This window comes from Nelusetta ayraudi, unplaced genomic scaffold (assembly GCF_046127955.1).
Source record: "Nelusetta ayraudi isolate G7.1 ecotype Tasmania unplaced genomic scaffold, CSIRO-AGI_Nayr_v1 ptg000007l, whole genome shotgun sequence".
In the NCBI taxonomy this organism is placed as follows: Eukaryota; Metazoa; Chordata; class Actinopteri; order Tetraodontiformes; family Monacanthidae; genus Nelusetta; species Nelusetta ayraudi.
In genome coordinates this window covers 2,890,178-2,916,386 of record NW_027466057.1, presented here as the reverse complement: position 1 = coordinate 2,916,386, position 26,209 = coordinate 2,890,178, and the positions used below count along the sequence as shown (strand labels likewise).

The following is a 26,209-nucleotide window of genomic DNA, read 5'->3' as shown; positions in this document are numbered from 1 at the left end:
CCCTCCCCCCTGCCCTTTGACCTTTCTCAAGCAGAGGACAAATGCCCTTTTGAAAACAAAAAAAAATTAAAGCAACATGGTGACATTACATGGTTAATCAAATCATAAAAAAAAAAAATACAACAGCCCACAAAGCTGAGTGCACGGTGGAATGTTGCTGGCACGATGTGTGCACTGCCGGCATGACCTCCAATCGCAAGCCGTGTCTGCCGAGCTCCAAAAATCCCTGCCGGTTAGTGTGCTTTTGCATACACGCCGTGTGCATCAGCGCACGTATGGTGCCCTTCCGAGTATGTGATGAGTTTCCTTATGAAAATATTTGCACACACACACACACACACACACACACACACACACACACACACACACACACACACACACACACACACACACACACACAGCAGTTTGCACTTGTTAATGCGATCCGGTAGCTCCCGACCACCCACATGCAGCAGCTACCAGATGCAACCATTACCTGACACAGCAGGCGTGGTGCCTTATCTCATGACAGATGAGTAATGATAACGGGCAATGGCATTCATGACATGATTTCTTCTTGTTCTGTTCCGACGTAAAAAAACAAACAAAAACAAAACAAAAACAAAAACAATAGCACATCAACGTCATATGATTCACAGTACTGTGCACTGTTAAAATAAACAAATGAAAGATTTGGCTCGTATTAACATCCAACTGCACGCCTGTCTCCAGACTGCACCGAGCTTCAGGTGGCCGCGACATGATTACTCAGCAAATGCAAATAAAAACTGAGAAAATCCTTTGTTGACACACTAAATACAATCCCGACGTTGGTATTTTTCGCCTTTTTCTTTTTGGCGTGGCTTGTTCCTTTAGAGGTGTCAAAGTGTGATATAGACCCCAGCCAGATTAATAATGGCCCGGTGTCAACAAACACTGTGATTGGGGGCCAACTTTAAGTAAACGTTAATGACTTAATCCAGATTATGTTGGCGATCCTATAGAAAGCAGATCAAAAGGATCCTTGGTCCTTGGACCTCCCCCGAATTAGGAACCACCGGATTAGGACCGACGATGAGACAAAAGGCGTTATGTGTTATGTCTTGACAGGAGTGCCGCTGATCATGACAGCGAGACGCCGTGGGGGGGTGGATTTATTTCTCCTCATCTGTGTGTGCTCTCGCTTTTAAAACAAATCCGCGATATTCATTTGTTTGTTGCTAATGTTGGGCTTCATTCGATTTAGAGAAGGAGCACCAAGCTAACGCACAAGAGGAAAAATCGCTGCGCATCACCAGCATTTCTGCTAACGTTATGCGCCCTTTAATGCTAGCAGAGTGGCAAATAACGGCGCTGTTGAGGAGGAGGGGGGTAAGAAGAGGAAGAAGGAAAAAAAAAAGGGACCCGCCGGAATCACGCCGGTGGTTTGACGTGTCGACATGTTTTGGGTTTTTTTTTCTCTCCCTCCCCACCACACACCTCATTCAAGGAACATACCTGGTCAAGAGGGAGGTTGGTAATCTCGCTGATTGGTTGCAACAGAGTGGATCCAGTGCATGATGCTGTCGTATGGGTAGCCATGCTCGCTTTCGTTGTCTGTAAAAAATCCCCTTCCCTCTGCCCTTCCTGCGGTCCACTCCCCTCGGCTCCTGTGATGGTAGATTCGCTGCTGCTGCTGCTGCGGTTGCTGCTGCTACTGCTGCTGCTGCCGCCGTACCCGCCGCCGCCGTCGCCGCCGCTGCTGCTGCTGCTGCCGTTGTTATTGTTGCGACGAGCTGCGAGACTGCGGTCAGGCCAGCCCGTCTCTCCGGTCTCCTCCGTCAACCAGCTGCAACCAGATCCGGCGCGCGCGCGTATTCTTACCGTTGCGGTAAATTCATTGAAACGTGCATAAAACCGCCTAACTGATGAGCCGTGGCCAGATACACTTTCCTTGTTTTTTCTTCATTTCCTTTTTTGAGATGACGATAGCCAAAAAAAGGCAAAGACAAATGTCTGGCCCAAGGAGAGTGGCTGTTTAATTCATTTTCACAGCAGCACCGGGAGGTTTGATAAGGACGGCGGCGTTTGTTCATATGCGTCAGCTTCCGGTTTTCAAAAATAAATACATGAACACGAACTACATGACAGGGGGAAACGACTACTCACCTCTCCCCTTTTAAACGAAAGAAATAAAGTCTGTGCGCGTACGCGAAGAAGCACTGACACAATGCACAATGTGACAAACAATGCCTGTTTTCACTTGGTGGTTTCAATTAAAACGCCCCAAAATACTAATCAAAAACAACTATAGGCTTAAAAATCATAAACTATTGAAAAAATGTTTGCTTTGAGATGAAGATGCTCCAAATGAACACGCTTAATTGCCCTCTGGAAATTGTTCCGAGTCTGTTATGTACAGTTAGAAGTTTGTTTTTTGTTTTTCCTGATTTTTGTCTAAATCACGAGAGTGCTTTATTTTGAAAAGCGGAAATACATATACGCTAACTCTCGCCAATCCTCTGCTAGCTAATACGCTACTATAGCTCAAAATGTACTTTCACTACCAACCCTGGACTTGACATTTTCCGTTTTAGAGAAAAGCGCGGGGAAAGCGAAAAGCGACAAGGAGGAAAAAACACGTCGAAATTTGTCGTAAGTTTACCATAACGGAAAGAATACGCCTGCATCGTAAATATTAGGGGGCGGTTGGCCTGACTGCAGTCCACGGTGAGCCGGACGGTTGTCATCCACCGCACACAACCAACAAAGAATGCAAGAGCGAGTCGAGAGATCAGTGCTACGTAATCACTTTCCTTTTTTCGTCTGACGCCCCCAGGGGGGAGACGAGTCTTTGTTTGGAACGATTTCAGTTGATTCTGGTTTGACGTGAAAAAGAGACATTGTTCCGTTTTGACGACGGATCTGCTTTGACTCATTCATTGTCCAAATTGGCCAGGGGAGGGAGTTGGCTACGAGACGTTACGTGTCTTGGCCTGGGAGAAGAATATAGGACGTAATTAAGAGGGGGGGGGGGGTAAAGTAAAAAAAAAAAAAAGAAGAAGTGACGAGGAGTCAATAGTTGGTTTGCACCTCTCAGCATATTCTGTCACTAAGGCAGGAGTGAGTCTTCATTACCATTCCTCAAACCAGTTACTGCATTCTACAATGATGATAATAATAATAATAATAATAATAATAATAATAATAATAATAATAATAATAATAATAATAATCCATTCACGTCGGAGAAAATTGTCTGGAGGGCAGTTCCAGGTTATTGAAAGTGAGGCAGGCAACGTAAAAGCGTAATAAAAAATATATATTCTATTTACAGACAAAAGCCTGAAGTGAACACTTTACAAACTAATTAAATGTGGTGCCTCAGAGGTCAAACTCACCAAAAGTATTTGCATTAAAAGGCGGCGAGTACTGTTTGTGTATGGAGATTAAACTACTTTGTTCAGTCTAAGGGCTGTTGGCCAACTACGTTGTTATGCAACGTTTTCAAGTGGCGTTTGCTGATGCCGTCCCAAAATTAATTGCCCATCATTTCCATCTAGTGGTCGACAGTGATATGTCCTGGCTACAGTGCCAGAAATGTGCTGTATGTTTTTAATATAACAAATCAGCGAAAGCGCCAAAGATAAACGACATTTACCAAATACCCATTTTGAAATAGTGTTAACTGCGTCCTTAACTGTATTTTCCTTTTTATCCCTCTGCGCTTAAAAAAAAAGAAAAGAAAAAAAAACTACAACTAACAGTTAGTTTCGGTTGTAGTCGTACGCTGTGGCCACTAGAGAGCAGCACTGTCCAAACCATAATATGAACGCCTCTATCCTTGATATCAAGGTAAATATGTCTAAATTAACATTACAGCACAAGGTCCAAAGTCCAAAATGTGCAAAGAGCAGTGTTGTTCACTTTAATCCTCTCTTCACTTGTCCCTCAGCTATGTATCAGCTCGCACCTGATCACCAAGGTTTTGCCAACTATCTGGTGGTGAGACCTGATTTAAAAGATTTGTTTCTTTGGCATTCGTTTCATTTTGTGATGATCCACATTTTATTGCTAAAAGCTCCTAAATGCTCAGTATCACACAAAGGCTCTGTGTATCCTGATGAACCCATCTAAGACGTCTGTATCTTCTTTACTGCAACTCTGAGGGAACAGACTGTCATTTTTGGATGTTATTCTTTGCTTTTGCATGGTCTAATAATTTCTGATCGATTTACTTCCTAACTTTCATCCTTGCTAAATGTTTTGACTTTGTCACGTCTTCTTCCTCCTGTCTTGGGTGCCGAAGGAGAGATGGTGTTATGAGCTGGACATACTGTAAATCCTTCCCTGGGACCAATTTCCAAATTGCTTTTTGTAAAAATTGATGTGACTAATGTTGCACTTTGGAGTACAATAAAGTCTTGAACTGACTGAACATTTCCTCTCATACCAACACAGGCTCATTTGTATGCCGCATTAGTGATTTATCTATGTTTCCTTTTTTTCATATGCAGTGATATTCTTTTATTTTGTTACTGAAAAGATCTGTCTTGTGTTTGTTGTACTGTTGTTGCAATTGTGAGGCAGAGCTTAAATAAAAGACATTCATATGTAGTACAAACCCATTTGTGTAAAGTGGTGTAATACTAGGGAGCACAGAACAGCGACTGTTTGAGCTTCTGCACATTTTTCTTTTTATATTAAACTATCACCTCAAGAATGTAAATCAGGGTTATGTTTTCTCACTGCTTTTGCAGCAGCAGGGAAGACTCATTCAGCTCTCACTTTGTATTCATAATACCTTCAGACCTAGTTGCAACAGAATTGTGAGCAAACATCCCACACATGTTGTTTTATCCCAGCGTTTTGTTTTAAAGAGGCTTGTGTCAGAAAAACTGCGCCGCGAAGTTGAACCTGAATAAATAAATGAATAAGTTAAAAGAAAAAAAATCCCGGCTGCATTCACTTTGAGCAGGAGAATGACTCAGCATCGAGTGTGTGTGTGTGTGCGCGTGTGTGCGCGTGCGCCTGCTAGGGATCTTAAATTATTTAAAAATCACTGGTGCACAGGGCCTCTGTGCACACGCTTCCGTGTGTGTGTGTCTGCACATCGTAGCAACTGTGGAAGGATTCCATCAAATGTTGAAGCAAAGATAGCAGCAATGAAGACAAAGACAACTGAGAGCGCTGAGTTCAACTGACAACTGACTGAACGACATGAATACTTTGCACTCTTTGCAGGTTACTTTTTAATGCCCAGCTCCTCTGGAGCTCCCTTTTCCCGACTTCCTCTTCATCTCGACATGCTCTCCGTAACTCTGATTATGCGCGTCGTGTACAACAGCTCTCACACAATTGCCATTAATCATTCATAACTACACAGCGAGTCGGGAGTGAGTGACGTGGAAGCAGGCAGAGGCCAGGCTGCGTTCAGGAGTCGCTCCACTCGACCGAGTCTCCTCTCTCCTCCCCGGGTGACACCCAATTAAACCCACAATCACGCAGCGGCACAGTTTTGTTTAAGTTGGCATCGTCATGGCAACCCCCGTCCCCTTTTCTTTCTTTCATTGGCCGCAGCTCCTCACACAGACAGGCACCCCGACTCGGAAAGGGAGGAGGTGCGAGACAGAAGGCGCCATTAATGGATCTGAAAGGGCTGTGGCTGCGAGTGAATGGCAGAGGAGTTCCTGAGGGGTTTCCACACAGGCACACGTGCAGGCCGTCGCACGGATAGACGGCGAACAGCTGCAGCAGCAAAAAACAAAAGAAAAAGAAAGAAACCGCAAAAATTGAGGAAGTTCTTTTTTAAGTTCTGAGGGTGCCACTAATAGAGAAAATATCAAGCGGGCGGCAGTTGCTTTGCACATGTCAGGGGTCAGAGGTCAAAATATACAGGCTAGTTCGGGGATCGTAGAACGACAACAGGAACTCATAAGAGCCACTGGTTGCAACCAACAGATGGGAAACTCTTGTAGAACCACACTGGGTCCCAATTCCAGGAAACAGAGGCTACAAGACCAGAAATGGTTGCCTGATCTGATTGACTCCAACTGCAATGTTCTGATGGTAGAGCCAGAATTGGGCATTAACCACACGAGAAGCCACGGATCCATTCTGCCTTGTATTAACGGTTCAGCTGCTGCTGCTGCTGTAATGGAAAACTAACACATTACGACCTGGCAGTGCTGAGTGTTGCTGCTTGTCGACCGTGTCCATCCCGGCTCTGTGACCCACTTCTGATGGCTGCATCCAGTGAGATCACTTTAAATCAATCAGTCCGTTACTACTAATCAATTCATTTAGATGTCTTGAACAAGTGCACTCCTCAAGACACCTTTTACATCAATAATGACCAAGACGTCGAAACGAAAACAATCTCTGACTAGCGATGTCCACTTACTTACAATAAGTAACGATCAGGGAACGTACATCCCTGCTGAATGACTGAAACTCTCCACGTACACACACACACACACACACCCACCCATATACACACACAGACAATAGTTCATGTTTTAGTGCGCAGACATGCTCCTCCTCTGGGGACATGGCATTTTTTTTCTCTTTGCGGATCAGACAGGAAGTGTCTTTGTGTTCTGAGGTCAGACCGCAGCCTCCCCACTGGTCCCTCAAAATAGAACAAGTCACATATACTTTTTTTTTTTTTTTTACAGTGCTGTGAGTGTAGAACTCAAGCCTTCACGCGTTGTCTTTTTCTTCCCTCTTACCTCCTCTTCCCCAAAACCCCCCTTAGGTTTAGCAGTTCCTGCAGACAACATTTTGACCCCTGAAATGCTTCCAAAATCCCAGTGAGCTGCAAACTGGAGTGCATCACTCTTATCACTCAGGGTGGCGCAGCTGCAGCACAAGCCTAAGGGGAAAACCCAAATGTTGTTTCTTCGATCAATAGGCAGCGCTATCTTCCTCGCCGAGCCTTTGGATTCCGGCCTGCATCAGGAAAGATTAGCTTATCGAAGCGCGTCGCCAAAGAGCAACACTTGGTATCTGGAGCCGAATGCTTGATTTTTTTTTTTTAAACACGTTTCCCAGCCCTGCAGGCGTCTCGTTGGCAAGATTCGCCAAGCAAATCACCTCTGTGTCATTGAGAGGGAGACTGGCAAGGGCGGAGACTTTCACCAATCCCTTTTTCCCACGTCGGCAACACATTTAGAAAGTGTGGGGTCGAATCTGCAAACCGCCGTCTATTTCTGTGGCAGAAACGCGAGCTCTCCCAGCCAATTGTTTCATTCTGCAGCCCGCAGAGAACCAGCGGGTGGGGCAGTCGTTCATTTTCCCTCACTTACAGTATGACCTTATATGTCCTAATGCCTCAGAACGGCTTCCTTCTATGCCCCTCTGCCTGAGCGGCTTTGCCATCGCGCTAATCAAGCAGAAGTTACAAGCACAAAAGCAACTGGGAACGCATTGAAGCTTCACGCAAGAAACATTGAACACAAAAGATTCATTCAAGTCCAATGTTTTTTCAAGAAGAATAAATACACAAAGTCTTTTGAAACCGGTCATCAGGCTCATGATGAGAAAATAAATGTCTTCCTTCGAATGAATGAATCTATGTGTGATGGTTCACATAAATAAAAGCCACTGGAAATGAAAAGGGGGTGTTTTAGAATTAAAAAAAATATACTGTACAATTAAATGCTGATGAGCCTATTTGATGATTTATGATTTGAACGACATGGCTTATTTGTATAATGATCTCCTTGACTTTGTGGAAAAATCACCCGTGGGCGATTTTAAACGTTTAGTTGTTTTACACAAAGGTCAACCCACTGTTCCAAGTCCTGCTGGGAACTGGGCACCGAGCGGTGTTACTGTTGCTTCATTAAATATAGACAAGATGACATTCAGATGATCAATACGCCCATGAGCCCAGCCTGGCCTCATCGTAGAGATTCCACTGATCTCCGGCAGCTCCGTCTTCCCCCCCAATCAGCCTCGGGAACGCTAAACCACCAAACTGCTCTGTCTGGATATAAAAAATTTCATCTACCTTAAGTATCTATTTAATACAGAAACCATGGAAGCCAACTTTTGCCAAGTACTTTCCGTGATTAGATCCTCTCCACACGTAGTTTCGGTCTGCTCAGGATCGCGCGGACAACATGATGGATGTGAGTCTCTCTCTCTCGTTTCCCCGCACACAGTCCCATTAGTATTCTCATGAGGGAACCAGAGCAGATCCCCGTTCCACTTTGTTCCCGTCCCCGGGCTCACCCCGACTGAAGTGTCGAAACAACATCCTCCTTAAAACACCACGCTGCGCTTTCAAGTCAAAGAAATTTCACCTCCAACGGGTAAAGAAAACTTCCTAGTTGGGGAAAAGTGGTGCACCGTAGAATGTAAGCGCCCCCAGAAGCACGCTTTCATCATCTTCCACTTTCCCTTGCTAAATCTTCCACTGAGTAAAATTCAAAAGAGGGACACTGGCAGTGAGAACGCAGTGCCAAAACAGGTGCAACAATCCTGCAGAACTTGGTTGTAACCAGTGCTTTGATTTCCTGTGGCCTTCCTATGGCCTGAAAATCATTCTGACCTCTGACCCCATGCCTCTTTCCTCACACAACTGCTGCTCTCAGGATACAGTATTTCTCTTTTCAGGACCGTTCCCTGTCAAACCTAGAAATGGTTGCGATGTGGCGAGAAGCCCAGTCGGTCAGCAGTTGTTGAAATGTTAAATATGTCCTTCCTTCCCCATTCTAGTGAAGAAATTGGCCTCACTGAGGGTGAAGTCTTGCTAGTTTTGTTTCAGAGCAGCTGGGCTGGACTGATTCGATCCAAATCTGATAAGATTCACCATCAATCTGTCTCATCGGTGTCCACTTCACACGTTGACCGCGGTTGTTGAAGCGAGGAGATAAGGGGACGTCCTATACTGTAGGGTCAGTAGAAAGCAAACATTGCACAACGTTGCACAAATTGAGCTCCTCTTCACCGAAAACAATATCTGTTAAAACATGAAAGCGCACAGCGATGCTTGTAACCCAGCAGTGAACTTCTTGTAAAAGAGCCTCTGGGGAAGAATGGCCAACAAAAACAGCTCATAATCATATGTGCATGTGACTGTGTGTGTGTGTGTGTGTGTGTGTGTGTGTGTGTGTGTGTGTGTGTGTGTGTGTGTGTTTTTGTCTCGTGGTTTTTAACAATTAATATCCTGTGGTTGAGATCTCTGGGAGGAAAGCGGATGATCGGCGGCGTGCGGAGAGAGAGTTTTCCAGCTGAGGCGTTCTTGTCCTTGCATAATGTCTGGGGACGAGAAATAAAATAAGATGCTCACGCTTACACACACTCACAAGACACAGGAGAGGGCTTGAAACATTTTTGCCGCAGTATGTGCAAAATGAAAAAAATACTCCTCAGCGTGGAGCGGGATGCTCGGCTGAGTACCTGAGTCGTGGTAGCTAGGAGACCAAAAGAGGAAGGAGCAGGTTGACGTGTCGCCTGTCAGGGTGTAATGAAGTACAGGGACACTTAATATGCCGGGCTGCTCGCTGCCAAGTCCTGAGAGGGGCAATAATTACTGTAAAAGCCAGCCGCTCCAGACGATGACGGTGAAGGAGCTGCGGACCGCTCGGCTCTTTGACATCATCAGTGGGATGAGTGCGTGCGCGGGGGTGGGCTTAAAGCGTCATGTGTTTATTACGCCACCTTTTTTCTTCAGCGTCCTTCAGGGCAGCAAGGTTAAATGGAAATCGTAGGCGAGAGCGTTGCACTGGCTGAAGGAGCGGACAGTCTCATGGGTATTAATGGATGCTGCAGCCGTAGCTGGTGGATTTTGGCTCGAACCACATTGCTTACCACAAATTGTGCCACTTAAGGAAATTAATAATCAATTAAAATGACATTGAAATGGCTGGGCTCGATGTTCATCCTCATAAAGAGCTGGATTTTTAATCTCCAGCTAACTGACCCTCCACTGCCAGATCGAGCTGTGAGTGATTGCATCCAACACTGACCTTTGACCTATTGATGTTTTTATCTGGTCTGAAGATGATTTGCGAGCCTTGGAGTGACAAACTTCAAACAGATTGATGTTTTTTTTTTAGAATCTATCTATCTATCTATCTATCTATCTATCTATCTATCAAGACAGATAGTGACTGCTACTTTTCCCTTTCTTCTTCTTTTTGCTTTTTTCTTCTTCTCCAGCAAAGTTTGATTGTTGCGACCTTCATTTGATTCGTTTTTTTTTTCACACATTTATTCATTTGAAGCAGGTCAGTTGATATGCAGATCCATCTCTCCCCCGCGACTTCAGTCAATAATGCTTTTGTTTCAGTCCTATTCAATACAGTTTGCAGGATACGAAGAATTACAATTAAAGAAACTGACCTATTTTTTTACCCTTACATATAGTCCCACAAATTGGCAGTGTGGCCCAATTTCACCGGACCCTGCATATCCCATTTAATCCATACGTGCTGCCGCACCTCATTTGTCTGACACGCTCCTTCTCGTAGCAGCTAATTTAATCACGAAATCTTCACAGGGAGCTGAATTAAGCCCCTCACTTAAGACCGCGCTTAGCCCCGGATTTATCATTTCATCCACTTGTGTGTTGGAAAAGTTTAAGCTGCCAAATGTTTTGCATTAGCTGTTGAAAGGAGTCATTCATTCCACTTATTCTGGACATAAGAAGGCGGATTGTGAGGTTTTCCCACCTGTTACACAACCATGATGTCATGGCGGCGCAATTAGGAAAGAGTGACTCCTACTCGAACTGCAGGCCCCTTTATTGCCTCCGCACGTTGTCCGTTCCCGCTGTGGCTTTAAAATGTGTCGGTTGTTTGAGTGCCAGCGGCGCCTGTGCTCGTTTGTTTTGGGGTGTTTTTTTTCGTTTTTTTTTTTTTTTTTTTTAGCGAAATGCAAATTGGAGGCATGGGCTGCAATGCACAGCACAACATCTGCTCCGATCATTGCTCGGTCAACTCAGTAGATCACTTGAGGGTATTGAACTGTATCCGCGAGTACAGCAGACCCCTAAAAACGAGAAAATGACCGCTCTCATTTGTTTGCTTGAAAACAAGTGTTTCATTGAGGACGAGCTGCGCTGGTGAATGAGGCTCCTGTTCAGATTAATTAAGCGGGAGACGGCCTCTGCTTCAGCATCTTTGCTCCTGCAAGCCACAGCCAGCGCTGCCTGAAAGTTATCCTGAGAGACATTTCCATTTTAATGAAGCTCCAACAGATAAATCATGCATTAAAGCAGAGTTTTGGATTAAGCATCCGATGGATTGCATGAGCGGTTCTCGAGAATTTTTCATGACCCTCTCATTGATTTGCCTTCCCTCGCTTTTCCAAGCCTCATGAAATGAGGTGTTCTTTTCATTTTATGCTCCCTACCTGTACTTGCTGGACGCTCGCCTCGCTTTCCAGCCCAACTCTGCAGCACAGAGGGAACTCTGTAAAGTAAAGGGATTGTTTTTAGGTTGGGCTTGGTCTTGATTTAAAAGGTGAAACCTTGGATTATAAAAATCCAGATGGTGCACAAAAAAAAAAAAGTAGCACAGAGCAACAGTGGCGAAGGGGGAGGCTGGTGTTGCTCAGCTCTACTGACCTCACTGACTGCGGTGCTCTGTTTCTGGATGGCAGATGTTCTCCGGGAGAGTGCATGTGTGTGCCAGTATGTGCAGTCTGGGCGTGTGTGTTCATGGGTCCATTTCATAAAGGGAGCCTGGGCCCGAGTGGCCAGTCAAGGTCAGCCCGGGTCTCAAGCTCTTCATTTAGCAGTTTGCCAGGAGACGCTGCGGAGCTGAAAGAATGTGTGAACGTTGCCCAGTTTGTGATATAAAGGCTGCCCGGGCTTCTGCCTCCTCTGCTGGGATACTATTTATACCAGCGGCTGCCCTGCCGGGGCTGAATGAGGGCTGAAAAATATCAGCAATTTTTTTTTTTATCCCAAAACCCCCAGAATAAAAACACACAAGCTTTGTGGTTGCTGGTGTTGACAAAAATTCAGCCATGAGAGAGTCTTAACACGACTTCAGGCAGTGCCTAATGATAGAATATTTTCTCTCTATCTGCTTTTTTTCCCCAGACACAAAGAAATCGTCTTACTGTAAGCAGATTTCCTTGGGGAACTGTAGCCAACAAATCCATAAGCAAACATAAAACCTCACAGGAAACAATAAAATACAATGTGGAAGAATTACATTATATTTACCCTGTCTAATGGCCCTCTTTATTGCCGTATTGTAAGCATAAGCACTTATACTTGTCTTTTCTTTATCATTTTTTTAATTCCTCACCAAGCAGAGGAATGGTATTAATTATCCAAGATAATATTTTCAGCTCTCTGTTTACAGAAAAACAAACAAACAAACAAACAGTTTCTGCTAAGACTAATACTTCAGGCACCTTCTGTTAGAAATAATGCAAAAAAGACCTTGAATTAATTACATCCCTTCATTAATCAGTGTAATGCATCTAAAACACCAGCTGTCTTTAAAGCTATAGCAATCATAACACAACTCTGAACTGATAAAACTCAAAATCAAAGTAGAAATCACAATAAAGATGCAATTTATAGTGTTGAGGTTTGGCGCAAAGTCCCCTTAGACAAAATTACATTTTGATATATTACCTGTTAATGTCCATGTATAAACATGCACTCTCAACAAATCGCTCCTATAAAGAGGAATTAATTTCAGCGGGATGACGTAAAATGATGTCATGTCTGGTCTATAGCATGAGACTCTTCAGTGTCTTGCTTGTTGGCAACCTGTTACTCTGCTCACATCAAATGAAATATTTCAGTTCAATGATTAAAACAGAAACAACAACATTTTTTATCTGTTGGTTCTTCTCTCGCACTTGCAGTTTGATTAGTTGTTGTTTTTTTTTTGTTTTTTTTTACAGCTGACCACATTGTCAGTCTCCACCTTAAGGCATAAACAACTTGTGCGCCGTAATAACGATGCTGCATTTGATGTCAGTTGGAAATAAGTGGCAACAAGCGCCAAGAGGACGGACAAAGTATTGAGTGTAAGAGAAAAAAGACTTTCATCAATAAATATTTCACATAAACGTATAATTTGTTGCCATTTTTGAGTCGTAACATAAAGGAAGAGTACACCCAAAATTTGTCAACAATATGACATTTCTAATTCACATCGTAATCGCTTTTCGAGACAACTGAACCAACACAGAGAGAGTGGTAAGTAAGTGGCGTTTATTAACGTTATCTATATTAAACCTACAATGTCGCAATAAAGTAGGGGAAAATACGACGTGGAGCCATAAACTGTGTTTAAAAACATACTGAAAGTAACATAAAATATACTCCTGAGAATAATTTTCTTGGGCAAGATTATATTACTACCTCTCCCTTCGAAAATCTGTCAAAATGGCTTCAAAAATCTTTTCAAAAGCCGGACCAATTACGTTGTAACACATTTGACCATTAAAACTATTGTTAAAACGCTTGAAAATCCCGCGGCCGTTCCTGTTCGAGCAGTTTCCGAGGAACCGCGAAGGCATCAGGCGTCCACGCCTTCTGCGGATCCGGATTGGCTGCTAATTACTAGCCGCCGCTTCCCATTGGCCGCCGCGTGTCCATTGAATCCCCTCCTCTACCTTTGTCAATTTCTTGCGCTCCCGTTGAAAGCGGCTCCTTGGCTTGTTGTTCCACCCGTCGTCGGGCTCAGAGTGAGACGTGCCGCTGCCGCCCGCCGTTCGAGGACCGACGAGAACAGGGCACCCTGCACCTCTCCTCTCTTCCCTGTGCGGGAATTAACCCGCAAAAAGTGCCCGGGAGGCGCCGAGGAAGACGGGAGGGAGAGCGAGCAGGAAGCGGTTACCCCCGTTTCACCTTGAGTGCGCGTGAGCCCCGAAACTCGCCGGTTGCCAGCGGGCAGCGGACAAGGGAATGACTTAAACACACAGCCGGAGATGGTGTGCTGGCTCCGGGGCTTCCTTCGGAGACACTACAACGACGACGACCGCCACTGCCGTTGATTTAAACTTCTTCCCCCAATAAACTACCCGGATCAGGTGGTGGGATTACGGGGAAAAAACCGTCGCCGACGTTGTCGTCCCTGCTGCTTCTTCTACGACTTTCATTCCATTTTTTTTTTAAGCGCCGAAAAGGGATTATTAACTATGCCGGACCAAATAACAGTTTCAGAGTTTGTGACAGAGACCAATGAAGATTATAAATCGCCGACCGCCTCCAACTTCACCACCAGGATGTCCCACTGCAGGAACACAGTGGCCGCTCTGGAGGAGGTTAGTGAAATCCACATTAGCACATTTTTCAAAAAACACTCCGTAGCTTAATCTCGTGTAATGGAGAGTAGCGTGGCAGCACCAAGGTACTAGTGGGTCATGTTAATGTGTAAAGAAAAGTGTCCCCACTAATAGCAACAGCAGCAGCACCACCACCACACCTCCATCCATCTGTCACACTGCACCGGCTCAGCCTTTTGTTCACCCAGGTTGATTTAGTCCACTTCTTCAGACCTCACATGGCTTTAAAAACAGCCCTTGGTTAACCACAAGGTGCTGAAACTTCACCATTTTACATTTATTTATGTGCAATCTATCCTTTCCCTCATTTTCTTCTCGAGGGAAGTTCAAAGAGGGGGAACTCAGAGAGGGCACAACAGGACAAGCAGGGATGAGGAAGCTCTCAGTGGAGAGTAGAGACAGAAAGACAGGATGATTCTTTTATTTATTCATTCAAAACGCAAATAACACCCTTTCCCCGAGTCTTGGTGCTGTGTGTTCATTCGCCCAGTCACGCAGAGGCCTCTGCGCACATACACTGTATGTGCACAGAGGCCACTTTGTGTTCTCCCTTTTAACTTGCAGGTCACCAGGAGGAAGGACACTTCCGCCTTCTCTCTCCCTCCCTTGTTACGGTTTCCCTACTTTGTGCTGCTGCTGCTGCACGGCACAGCCTCGCCCAGCCCGCTGGTTAAAAATAGAATTTCCCACAAGGGGCAGCTCTGTGTGTGTGTTTTTGTGTGTCAGTGTGTCGCTTAATTTGATCCCCCTTTTGTCGTTGTTGTTGTTCGCATTCGCACCGTCCCCCATTTCCTTGTAAACACAAACAAACACCAGAATGGGCGCCCGCCGTGTGCCTGGATGAGATTAGCGCCGTCGCTTCTGCTCCCGTCTAATCCGTTAACCTGTGTGTGTCTGCGGAGGGCAGACACACCTGCCGAGGCCTGACAGGTGCTCTATGAGGGCGTGAGAGGGAGGGAGGGAGAGAAACCTGGGCTGCTGCAGGGAAATGACACTCTTGTCGATATTCAAACTAGCTGTGTTTCCATTACCCACTAAATATCGCAATAAAAAACTGGTAATGGAAACACCTAAATTAAAAAATATTGCTAAAAGGTTTTGACACTCTCACAAGATGGTTTTTCAGACATATCAATTTCGAGGTCTATCGTAAAAGTGTAATGGAAACACTTTTTTCGCATTTATGTGTCACTGGGCGTGACGTACCTGGTCATGTGACCAGTTCACTTCAAGTGAAAATGGCGCGTTACGTCACAGAGCAGGAAACTGAGTATTTTCGTAAACAAACAAAAGCAAACCTAATAAATCTTGCGGGACGAGATTTTACGAGAATGACGGTTTATGCACTTCACACGTTCAATGGAAACACCTGGAAATCAGTCAAAATTTTAGAAATACTGCTTTTATTTTGTTAGTAAACTGTATTGGAAATGCAGCTAATGTGTTTGCCGCTCGACTGTAGCTCCGAGCTCGCGCTGCCGGTGGCGGCGAACCCTTGAAGTCCAGCGACTCCAGTCCAGCGGCTGAATGGTCCGAGCGGCGTGTTGTCGTTTCACGCTGACCTCCGCACACTTGGGCTCATGCGACACAAGGCCTCATTGTTGGGACAACAAGGGCGCGCTCGCTTTGGTCTGTTCGACCAATTAAACGCTGCAGTGGACGGGGAACACTTCCTCTCATTGTCAGCCGGCCTCCCTGGAATCTCAAACACACACACGCACACAAGCAGAACTGCATCTACACATGCACACATCCACAAGTAGTGTTTTGCTGTTTTTTTTTTCTTTCTCTTTGTTTTTTTTTTTTTGTTCCCGTAAGCGTTTCTTGCAAAATCTCGACAGTCAGGAGGTCGACGTGCTCGCCTTTGAGCGTAATAAGGCTCAAAATAACGCTGCGTATTCATGAAGTCGGGTCATGAATATACGATTTCGCTGTTTTCAGCTTTGTTCTGTTCTCACGTCTCAGTTTTCACCCTTGAACTGGCAGCTGAGGACGGGCTGTCAGTGCAGTGGACAGTAACGCCGCAGTGGGCGAGTTTGGTTTTTCTTTGAGAGTCGGGGGGGCTCTTGGAATCGGTCTCAAAGGGGGCAGTTTTAGTTTCATTTGTTGACTTTAAAGTGCCCCTATTGTATTTAATTTAACGCAGTTAATTTGTAAAAACCACTATCTAAACTTTCCCCAGTCATACGCCCAAAGATTAAATTTATTTATCTGCAAAGTTTGCAAGGAAAACACGCTTGTCACATTTCAACCAGGCTCCCATCGCCTGTGAGGCACATCTTTGAAAACAGACACAGAGACACCAACCACCGCTATTTCAAGACAGGAAAAGTCTGTGAATAAAAGGGTTCCCCAGAGTGCATTCATCTTTTTTTTTTTGTTCGGGCTTGCACTCGTCTGCCCTTTGATGCTTCACGACTTGAGATCGTCTATCAAACGTCTTGCGGCTCCTGCCGAAGCCACAAAAGAGTGTGTGCGCCCCTTCCATCTTCTGCAGCGACGCTTCCTTGAAAACCCGTAAACAGACCTCCATGCACAAAATAATTTGAAAGAAAACCTCAGTTTTTGGTCGCACTGTACGCTGTGGCCAATACTTGTTTTTTTGTTGTTGTTTTTTTAATTCTGCTCTAACTTACACTGTGATTATTCTTTATGTATGTTAATCCAGCTGGGATTTTATTTTTTTAAATTTTAATTATTTTCCTGTGGGCGACGACTCATACACACCACATAAAACCCACGCGAACACGGGAAGTGTGCGTACGGTAACACTGATGCAGGCAAGGACACAGCAGTGCGTCTGTCTCCACAATGCAGTTTTAATTCCAAAATGTTTCAATAATTAATGACGCGTTCCCCACTTTTAACTTTTCTCCAGCATCTTCGGTGCTTTGATGGCTGTTTCTCCTTTCAAGTGGATGTTTTCCCCCTCCTCACTGCAGACACGCTGCCGCTTTATTAGGGCGGCGTAGCCTAGATGTGCGTAACAGAATGGAGACGCTTTTTTTTTTATACCTCTCCCCCCCCCCCCCCCCCTTTCAGACACGACGCTAGTTCTGAAAACACGTTCTTCTGTCAGACCTCGAGGTCTGCTTGTTTATAGCTGAGCCTTTAAACACATCAACGAGAGAGAGGAGACTTAAAGCACTCGGGGGGGTTTTTAGGGAAGCGGGTTCGCAAATGTTGCGTAATTACCTCTTCCTAAACTTAATTGCGTCTGACGCAGCCTTAATTAGGCTAGTAGTTTGAGCTGCTGGCATTAAGAGACCATTTAGTGTGTGTGTGTGTGTGTGTGTGTGTGTGTGTGTGTGTGTGTGTGTGTGTGTGTGTGTGTGTGTGTGTGTATGTGTGTGTGTATGTGTGTGTATGTGTATGTGTATGTGTATGTGTATGTGTATGTGTGTGTGTGTGTGTGTGTGTGTGTGTGTGTGTTAACGCACAGCAATAAAATCCTGTTTATCCAATAAGAGAATACTGGGATTTGGATTAAGTACACCGCGCTCTCCTTTTCCCGCTTCTTTAAAAGCCCAAGTTTCTTCTTCTTCTTTCAAACTTAAGTATGCCTTATCCCCGTAATGTTCCATCTCTCAAATTACCAGAAGCAAAAGTAGAACATATTCTCTTTAATGTCAACACTAAACTGCACTCTCTACTCTTGCCAATTATGGGCGAAACAACAGCGTGAGACGCTTGGGGTTAATTATATTGACTCACGTCCGCACCTGTGGTGTGTTGTGAGGTGCTGCAGTGCGACACCGTCAGCAGACGGCCTCGCTTGTTCTTCCTCCCCTGTGCCGCTTACCAGCTTGCTGAGTCTATGAAAGCAACTTGCGGTTGTATTATTATTTTTTTCTCGCTCAAAGTTGCGCTAAACACAATGCGGCGTGCACAACGACGGCAGTATTTCAGAATGGAAAGAGTTGGCGTCAGCCTCTTCTAAAAGTGGCCGCAGCAGCAGCGGTGTTGCTCTGAGGCGAAGCGCTTCAACACAAAGCCTATTGTGCCGTTGAACACTGTGTGTTGAAAACACGACCTCAACAAGTTGTGTTTGAAGAACGCGTCAGTCCCCAGGGGGCTGCGTTGACCTCTTACTGAAATACAAGTATTGATCTGACCAAAGACGCGCCGCTGCTTTTGTCTCGACCCAGAAAAAAAACGCAGGAGCCCGTCGGTCTGAGGCCAGAAAATAGAACACACTGTCTTATGTTGTCTATTTTCTTATCATGACCATTTTCTATGAGCTACTTACTGAAACCTGCTGTGTAAAGATACACCAATAGGCCTGCGATGCAGTCATTGTGGTTGTGTCCCTTAAACACTCTCAAGAAACGTACAATGCGACTCTCACACTTCCCTTATAAAGATTATTTTTATTATTTTCAGCTGATGCCCATATTTGGTATGGTGTACAAGCCATTTTGAACCTCAATGCCAAAAGTGTCTAACCTAAATGGTTAGACCAAGGCTCTGTCTCCTACCACAGGCTGCTAGAGTCACAGACTGTCACAACTTGAGAACACTAACAATCAAAAGCTAGATTAATATCACATTAATTAGAAAACAAGAGTTTTCATTCAAGGCCTCCTCTTGGAAATGAGTCTGAACTTTGATTTCTGAACTTAATGTTCCCTGGAGTTCCCTTTGCTATATGATCTCTTACAATGTGTGTCTCTAGATAAAAGACTTTAACAAAGCGTGAAGCTTTCATGAATAAATGTAATAGCGCACGGAAATATGATAGAAGTACTAGTAACTTAGGACCTACATTTTCTGTGACACTTCTCGTGGTACAAATATGCATGAAAGATAACAGCAGGCCTTTTTTTTCCCCAGCAGAGAAAACAGTTTTTTATGGCCCCCTCCCACCTTCAACATTGCAAGAATCCCACTCAGCTTACAAGCTCTCTCCCTCTGTCCCGTAAAACCTTTGTCTGGTTTATTAATTTTTAGCCAGTGAGTAATGGCCCTTTTTATAGCCAGGTCAGCTTTACATTGGCTGCGGTTGTCGAAGGGAGGTCTGGGGTGACTCGGTCCTTTTAAAAGCTTGCGTCATCAGTCTTCCATATGGCTATTATTTCATCCCGCTGGGTTCCATCACACTGGCATGCCAGCGATGCACTCGCGGGGCACGTCGCATACGCTTTTGCTGTTTGTTGGTCGATACAAGGCGTGCCGCCACCACGAGCAAATGCTGGCACCGGCTGTGAGGCTACAGTGACCGTCAGCTCGGTTCTCACGGGGTTCCTCTTGCCTTTTAAAGATGCTCGTTGATAATGAGGCACTGGGTCAAAGCGACTGCCGTTGAACTCTTGAGTGATTAAATAAAAGTAGGAGATGAGTGTCCCTGCTGTGAGTGTCTCCAGTCTCTCATCTCTTTATAGCACCTCTAAGCTTAATCTCAAGCCACTGTTGTGCGACTGGCATAAATCCATCTGTTGTGTCGTGCCAAAATGATGCCTTGTTCATCTGCCTCTGTGCTTGTGTGCCGTGAAACCGAGACACTTGTCCTCCACTTGTGGCACTTGGGCTGAAATGCCATTTGAAGTGCCAAAAACGTGTGGTCAGTGCCTCGACATTCAAAGGCAAATGTGCTCTCGTAACTCTTCTTCACGTCAGCCAGCTTGTGCTGGTGCGAGAGTAATTCCCGGGCCAAGTGGTCGCCTTCTACCCCGATTCCAACCCCCTTCTTCTTCCCGGGCGGGCACGGCAGGCAGGATCATCTGTGGCCTGGCTCGGAACAACAGCTGCTCTCTTTGCAACAGGTGGCCTGGAGGAAAGTTTTAACAAGACCTCAGACGGTAGGATTATCAATGCAGGGACAATCCACATCTAATAGCTTTAGGGACACACAGATGGATCTGCAAGCTCTTACACATACATGGTCTTAATGTGCGGTCTGGCCCAAGTGAGCAAAAAACCACCGGACACTTGGGCCAGTCTTTTCATGCTACCTAAGAAGCTTAATGTTTCCTTTAATTGAAATGGGATTTTTTTTTTGTTGGCTGGATCACTGCAATTCCCTGCTTCCCTACATCCGCTGTCTGCTGTGCCGCTGGACTTTGCCTCATGGCATTTAATACACCAGAGTAAACCGGCAATGCTGAGCCAGAGTTCAGATTTCAGAGTTTTCTCCCATAATAAGCAAATAAAGTTTGAAGTGAACTCATTGTAGTTGTGTTTAATGTCTTTGTGTCTGGGTTATTTTCTTGGTCATGAAAAGTATGGAATGTTCACTGGATGAACCTGCTGTGTTGGTACATTCGTAAGTGCTCTGTTCTTAGTCTAAAAGCAATGGCTTGGTATATGCTCCTTGTATCTTACACAGTCAGCAGTCTGGTTCATTAGGGTGTCTTGTACTTCTTGGTGGAACTCTTGAATCTGCATTTGTTGAACACCAGTAGCAACAACAACAACAGCAGCAAGCAATTACAGAGGCATGTTGGATGGAGCGCTCATAAATCTGCTGTACGAATGGAAGTCCTGCACCAGAGTACCTGTAGCTCTCGGATTGGCTACAGTTTCTGGTTTCCATGGAATCCTTGCATGAAAAGGGACGTACCTTCTCTCAGCACTGGATTGCACGGAATCTCTGCTGTCACCCATAGATCCATAGAGACTCCAACCCGAAATCTAATAATGACATCGGAGCCTCCCTCTCCGTGGATACGGCAGCCAGGGTTGGAGGTCACAATCCTGTTCCACTCAATTCAAAACCGTGATCTTGCTTATCGCCTCACTGGCTTTGATGGTTGGAGGCTGATACCTTTGTGTTCGTTCCCGCGCTGCGGCTGGCGATTGCCCATTTTTATCCCAGCGTGGTCTGTTTGCCTTGGACAAGGGTTGAGTGAGCTGTGGCACACCTCATTTTTAAATGGAGCCGGGGGATTAAGGTGAAAGGGGAAGCTGGCTGGCCTGCAGAGGTTTGGTGGCGGGGGGGTGGTGGGCGGACACAAGGGCCACGAGGACTAAAAGGGAATTTAAGACCCGTCTCATCCGTCAGAGTGTCCTCGCCCTGATTGTCTGCGATGGCCTCTGCTGATGGCCATTGTCCCCTGACAGGCCCGGCCTCTTCATTAATGAACTCCACCACTGATTTGTAGTCCAGGCCACCCGACTCCGCTTGAGGTCTGGGTGGTTGCTGCGTCTTGGGGGGGGTGTAACCTCATGGTTGTGTTGTTCGACTGTCACTTTCACTCAGGGAGGCGACTCAGACCTTTCCCCTGTTGCGAAAATGGTTTAATATGAACTCCTTTCTAGTGTCTCCAGGGAGCTTTAGTACAAAATGCCTTTGACTCCTCTGGAACCCGCGTACATCAGCTGCAAGACGGAGCATTAAGGAATTGATTACACAATTTCACTCGTCACTTGCTTGTGCTTCTTTTAATCATTTGACTCATGCCACCTATTTATGATGGCCCTGTGGTTTTCAAGTGTCATCTCATTGCTCATTATTCGGTAGGGTTTTATTTAAAGTGCGTATAACCAATGCGGCAGATCACAAGGGGATGTGTATTTGTTTCAAGTGAAACTGTCTCACACGTCATAAGTCTCCAGCAGCGCTGTGAAGGACTTGTTTTGGTGTGATGTCTCTTTTGTAGTGTGATCTCAAGGCCACAGTAGTTCGCACATTCACACACGAAGTCATGCTCTTATTGGTGAGTCACAGCTGGCGTTTTTCCAGGAGAATGGCCAGCAGCAAGTGTTGGCCACTTTGCCTCTGGCACTGCTGTTTGCTGCCCATCACGCTGATACCACGTGAAAAGAAGTAAAGAGAGACTTTTTTCCCCCTGACGTCCTCAAAGTGCAGCACATTTGTTCTTTATTTTCCAGCCCCTCTCTCCAGCTTGCTTTTTTATCACTCTTCTACCACTTTATACTCTATTAAAGACTCCACTTAAAGCTAGTAAGACTATTTTAACACGTTACAGAGACGGCGCCATAAGGTCCATACTTTGATCTTTATTCATGTTTTTTTGTTGTCATGAGGCTTAAAAAACACAAAGGAACTGATCTGAGAAAACTGATGTTAAAAAAAAGAAAAGTTTCTTCTCATTTTTTCCTGTTCAGAACGCGAAACGATCAAGATGCACGAAACCTTCAGTGAATTATTGACCCCATGTGGTTGCACAGCTGTCGGGGGTAGAGAAACAAAAGCTTTGAGGCTCTGCATGGTTCTCACACCTTGTAAAAAAGAAAAAAAGAGGGGAGCGCAGAAAACGCACCAAACAACGATTCAGCAGCGCTGTTGAAAGTTTGTTTTCTGCTCACACTTGAGTTGGTGCACTTGAGGTTGTCACGCTAGTGTGATTTCTGGCAGCCTGCAGCCGAGGCTCTTGTCCAGCAGCGGTCTTTGTAGCGTTCACAGAGGAGCAGTAAAGCAGCAAGTGTCCCGGTGCGAAAATACCACAGGGCTCATATGTTATGTTTGAATTACTCACAAGCGAGCCCGCAGAGAGAGACACAGAGGGAAAAATGCCCCTCCCCCTCCCCACGCTATAAAAAAAAGAAGTGTTTTTGATATTTAAAGTCTCACCCTGGGAACGTGTATTTGTGTGTGAGAGACTCATTATGCTGCAAAAAGAAACTCCCCCTCCCTTCTCTCCCACACTTCTACCGACCTGGCATCCTGGAGTTTTTCTTGTACTTCCTCTGGGCGAAGGCTGACGACACACAAGTCTGGGAGGACTGGAGAAGCCAGCGACCAATGGCCAGCTAGAGGCTGGCTGGCCCTGCCGGGTAGAGCCCACTTCTGTCCAAATATTGTCTTTCCTCAATCAGCACGTCGCCACTTTGTGAATGGGCTCTTTGACGGGTTTATTTTTACTCAGCGGATTTACGGTCCGCGGCATATTAAATCAAACCTGACGTTGTCCTGGCTCAGTCCGTAGCGGACAGCTGGAGCAGAGAGGAGGTCGACCCGAGTGTGGCTGCCTTTTTGGGGAGCTGCCCTGCATCTGAATGCGGCAGAGTTCAGCTGCGTGTTTGACGTGTGTTTTCCCTCGCAGTCGCAGCTTCTTTTTTCTTTGTAGTTTGTGCAGGGACAGAGTTAGAGAGGGAGAGAGGGAGAGCGTTTCCTGTGTTTGCCCCAACTGAAGGGGCCGTGCGTGCGGGAATGGAAAAGCAGCAGGCTTCCGTTTTGAAAATTCACCTTTAGCTCATAGTGTCTCCTGCAAAACACGGCCATCCACCGTTTTCTGATCTGGATCCAGTTTCCAAACATACTCATCTACCCATATAGATCTAGGTTTCTTAATGTTCTCTACGTGCACAGTAAATTGGAGTAAACCTCGCACAGGACTTCATTTTAAAGGGCCTCAAAGTAGCTTAAAATAAAAGGCTTCAGTATTATTGTAACTGTCAGTCAAATTGTCTATTCACTGTCCTGCTCAATCAATGGAGTGGAGTGTGGCTCTGTAACATGGCACAGTCCCTTTTTTTTTTTTTTTTTCAATCTCAGTGCCAAATCCACAGAATTGCTGAAAGGTTTTAATTTTTCGAAATGAAGTCTAGTAACTGGAACTTCCAGTGTGTACAGAAACCTTGTATTGATGTTGCTGACTTAATGACTCTCTTTTCTGTGGTCGTATCATCTGTCCAAGCCGATGACAAACTGACCTAATTTAATGACTGTTAGATATTTTGTTCTTTTTTTTTCTTCAATGTGCCTTCATTTGACTCCCGACAGCCGACGCCACGTGCCGCTGTGTTGCAAACAGCGAAACGAGAGGCAACAATTTTGACAGATTTTATACGGCCCTTGAAATGAGGCGGTTAATACGATCACATGTTTGAGCGGAAACGCTTGTCACTGTTCCAAGCGGCGGCGGAATAGATGCCGCAGTCATAACGGGGCAAGACGCGACGCATCATAAAATTCCTCGAGGTAGCTTGTGCCGCTGTGAGGCAAAGTTGCTGTTACTCGGTGAACCATCGCCGCGCGCGCAGTTCCGTGCCAGACGCCCATTGTGGGGGAATCCATTAATGTTTTTTTTGAGGTCAGACAGTGTGACGTTGCTGCCATTGATTTGAAAAATTGCCAGGAGAACAATGCGTCTCCCCTTTTGCAGGCTCGCCGCTTGCCATTTTAACGTAAGCCGCGATTTAATAAGCTACGATGTTTGGATTTCCTGATTGCTGTGGGAGAACCATATGGGATACATCCGTTTAACTGTGTGGAACTGGGTTAATCCACCATTCATCCAGTCTCCTCGTCAATTTCCTCTCTATTTGCGTCGACTTATTCATGAAATTTCTACGCCATTCACGAAATTTTGTCTTTTTTACGTCGACTTTTTTCACGAAATTTTGACTTTATTCACCAAATTTCAACTTGAAAAAAAAATCTCCTTCCTGTAATCTTTTTTTTGCATGGTGATGACAGTAGCATTGGCCGCAGACAGGGAGGGCTGCCTGGAGAGTGTTTTGTCAGAGCGGCAGCGACTGGGGCCTCCGAGGAAAAGCGGGGCAGCGTCTTCACGGTCGAGACATGCTGTCATCAGCAGATAGTTTGTCGGAAGGAACAGCGAGGCAGGGTCTCTCTCTCTCTCTGTTGTCGGTCACTCCAGCGTGCAATCACGCAGGAATGTCTCTCTTCCTCTGACAGCCCGGCAAAGCGGCGGTGGGGGGGAAACCGGCTCTGACGGCCCTGACTTCTCGCCGTCACTCATCCCCGTTCTCAAATCTCAAATGAGGTCCTCGAAATGTTGTATTGACACTGAGCAAGAGCACATTGCTCATCAGCCTCTGGCCCACTTTTTGACTGGTGGGTTCTAAAATTTGACAGGGAGGGCCAGAGCGGGGGCAGATGGATTTAGTGTGGGCGTGACTAGAAAACGGTGCTAAACAGTAGTGCGCAATTTGGGACACTCACAATGCTTTAAATTGTTTCACCGCTGCTGTCAGTGGGGAACTGCTTTTAGGTGAGCCGACAGAAGTTCGGTACGCGGCGCAGGTGTTGCCCTGCGGTTTCTGTCTAATCCTCTGCTAATCCCAACTGCCGTCGCAAAGTAAACAGTCTAACGCAGGTTTCATAATTGTTCGAGCTCTGGCACGTACAATTCCTGACGCATCAAAAGTCGGTTTGTACTCTGACGCCGCAACAGAAATTTGGGATGTTGAGCAAGCTGATACAGAAAGTGGCTTTTGCCCTAAAAAATAGTATTTCCTCGTCTTGGAAAAAAATATATTTTCAGTTTTGCATCAAACAACAGCAAATGACATAGCCTCGTGAGCTCAGATTGTCTTTATTTTCACTATCCCTCCTTTTTAGACGTTAGCTTGGCATTCTTCCAGCGTTTGTGGTGGTGTGTCCTGTAGCTTTCGCGTTTGTGCAACTCAAGACACTACGCTGTAAGACGACCCGCTCGCCCTCTTTTGACGTCTTTCCCTTTCTGTTTTGTTTGAAGACCTTGTCAGGGTTTCCTACGCTTGTAGGAAACGGCACTCTCTCTCTTTTGGATCCTTTTGAAAATGCTTGTGCCAGCAAGCCGGAAACTGGAACTTCCAGTTTGCACAGAAACCTGCTGTTGATGTCGCCGACTTGTCGACTCTCTTTTAAGTGGTCGTAAAATCAGTTTTGGGGAAAAGTCTATTCGGGGTAGTTTCATTTATTTAACCGCCGCTATTGATCCAGTTTCTGTCTGTGCAGCCGGACTGGAACTCTCTGAATGCACGGCGTTCTTGGAAGGTTAATAGTCTGTGCGGCGATCTCTCGGAGCCTCCTGCACATTCATGAGATCTTTGGGTTCCTGTTGTCCTTCCCTCTTTGCTCGTCTCAGATGCTATCTGCAGTGTCAGCAACGCAAAAACAAACGTCAAATTTCAGGAAATGCCCAGCCTTAAGTGTACGGGATCGCCGTGGAAACGACCTCCGATACAGCGACTGGTCCGTTAGAGTAGACGTAGCTGGTCCAGCTAGCTTCCCGTGAGGGCAAACCTGCTGATGCAGCAGAACGCCTTCGTGCCACTTAAAGAGCGCCCGTGA

At 45.6% G+C, this 26,209-nt stretch overlaps 3 protein-coding genes across 5 annotated transcripts in view; 2 read left to right on the top strand and 1 right to left on the bottom strand.

Moving 5' to 3' along the window:
• mboat2a (membrane bound O-acyltransferase domain containing 2a) overlaps nt 1–2,161 on the bottom strand; it is a 29,849-nt gene extending 27,688 nt beyond the window's left edge. Inside the window, exon 1 of one of the 2 annotated variants that reach the window (XM_076017876.1) lies at nt 1,477–2,161. In XM_076017876.1, coding sequence (XP_075873991.1) covers nt 1,477–1,560 — 84 coding nt within the window. In that variant the 5' untranslated portion in view covers nt 1,561–2,161. The remainder of the gene's footprint in view (nt 1–1,476) is intronic. The other variant, XM_076017878.1, reaches the window with a different exon arrangement.
• The window catches only part of rps6ka1 (ribosomal protein S6 kinase a, polypeptide 1), a 377,179-nt gene extending 364,358 nt beyond the window's left edge, over nt 1–12,821 (top strand). The window contains exon 21 of the mRNA XM_076017899.1: nt 12,808–12,821. The gene's annotated coding sequence lies outside the window, so the exon portion shown is untranslated. The remainder of the gene's footprint in view (nt 1–12,807) is intronic.
• A 738-nt stretch (nt 12,822–13,559) lies between these two features.
• Nucleotides 13,560–26,209, top strand: part of asap2a (ArfGAP with SH3 domain, ankyrin repeat and PH domain 2a) — a 44,158-nt gene continuing 31,508 nt past the window's right edge. For both annotated transcript variants that reach the window (XM_076017893.1, XM_076017892.1), the window contains exon 1: nt 13,560–14,205. In XM_076017893.1, coding sequence (XP_075874008.1) covers nt 14,080–14,205 — 126 coding nt within the window. In that variant the 5' untranslated portion in view covers nt 13,560–14,079. The remainder of the gene's footprint in view (nt 14,206–26,209) is intronic.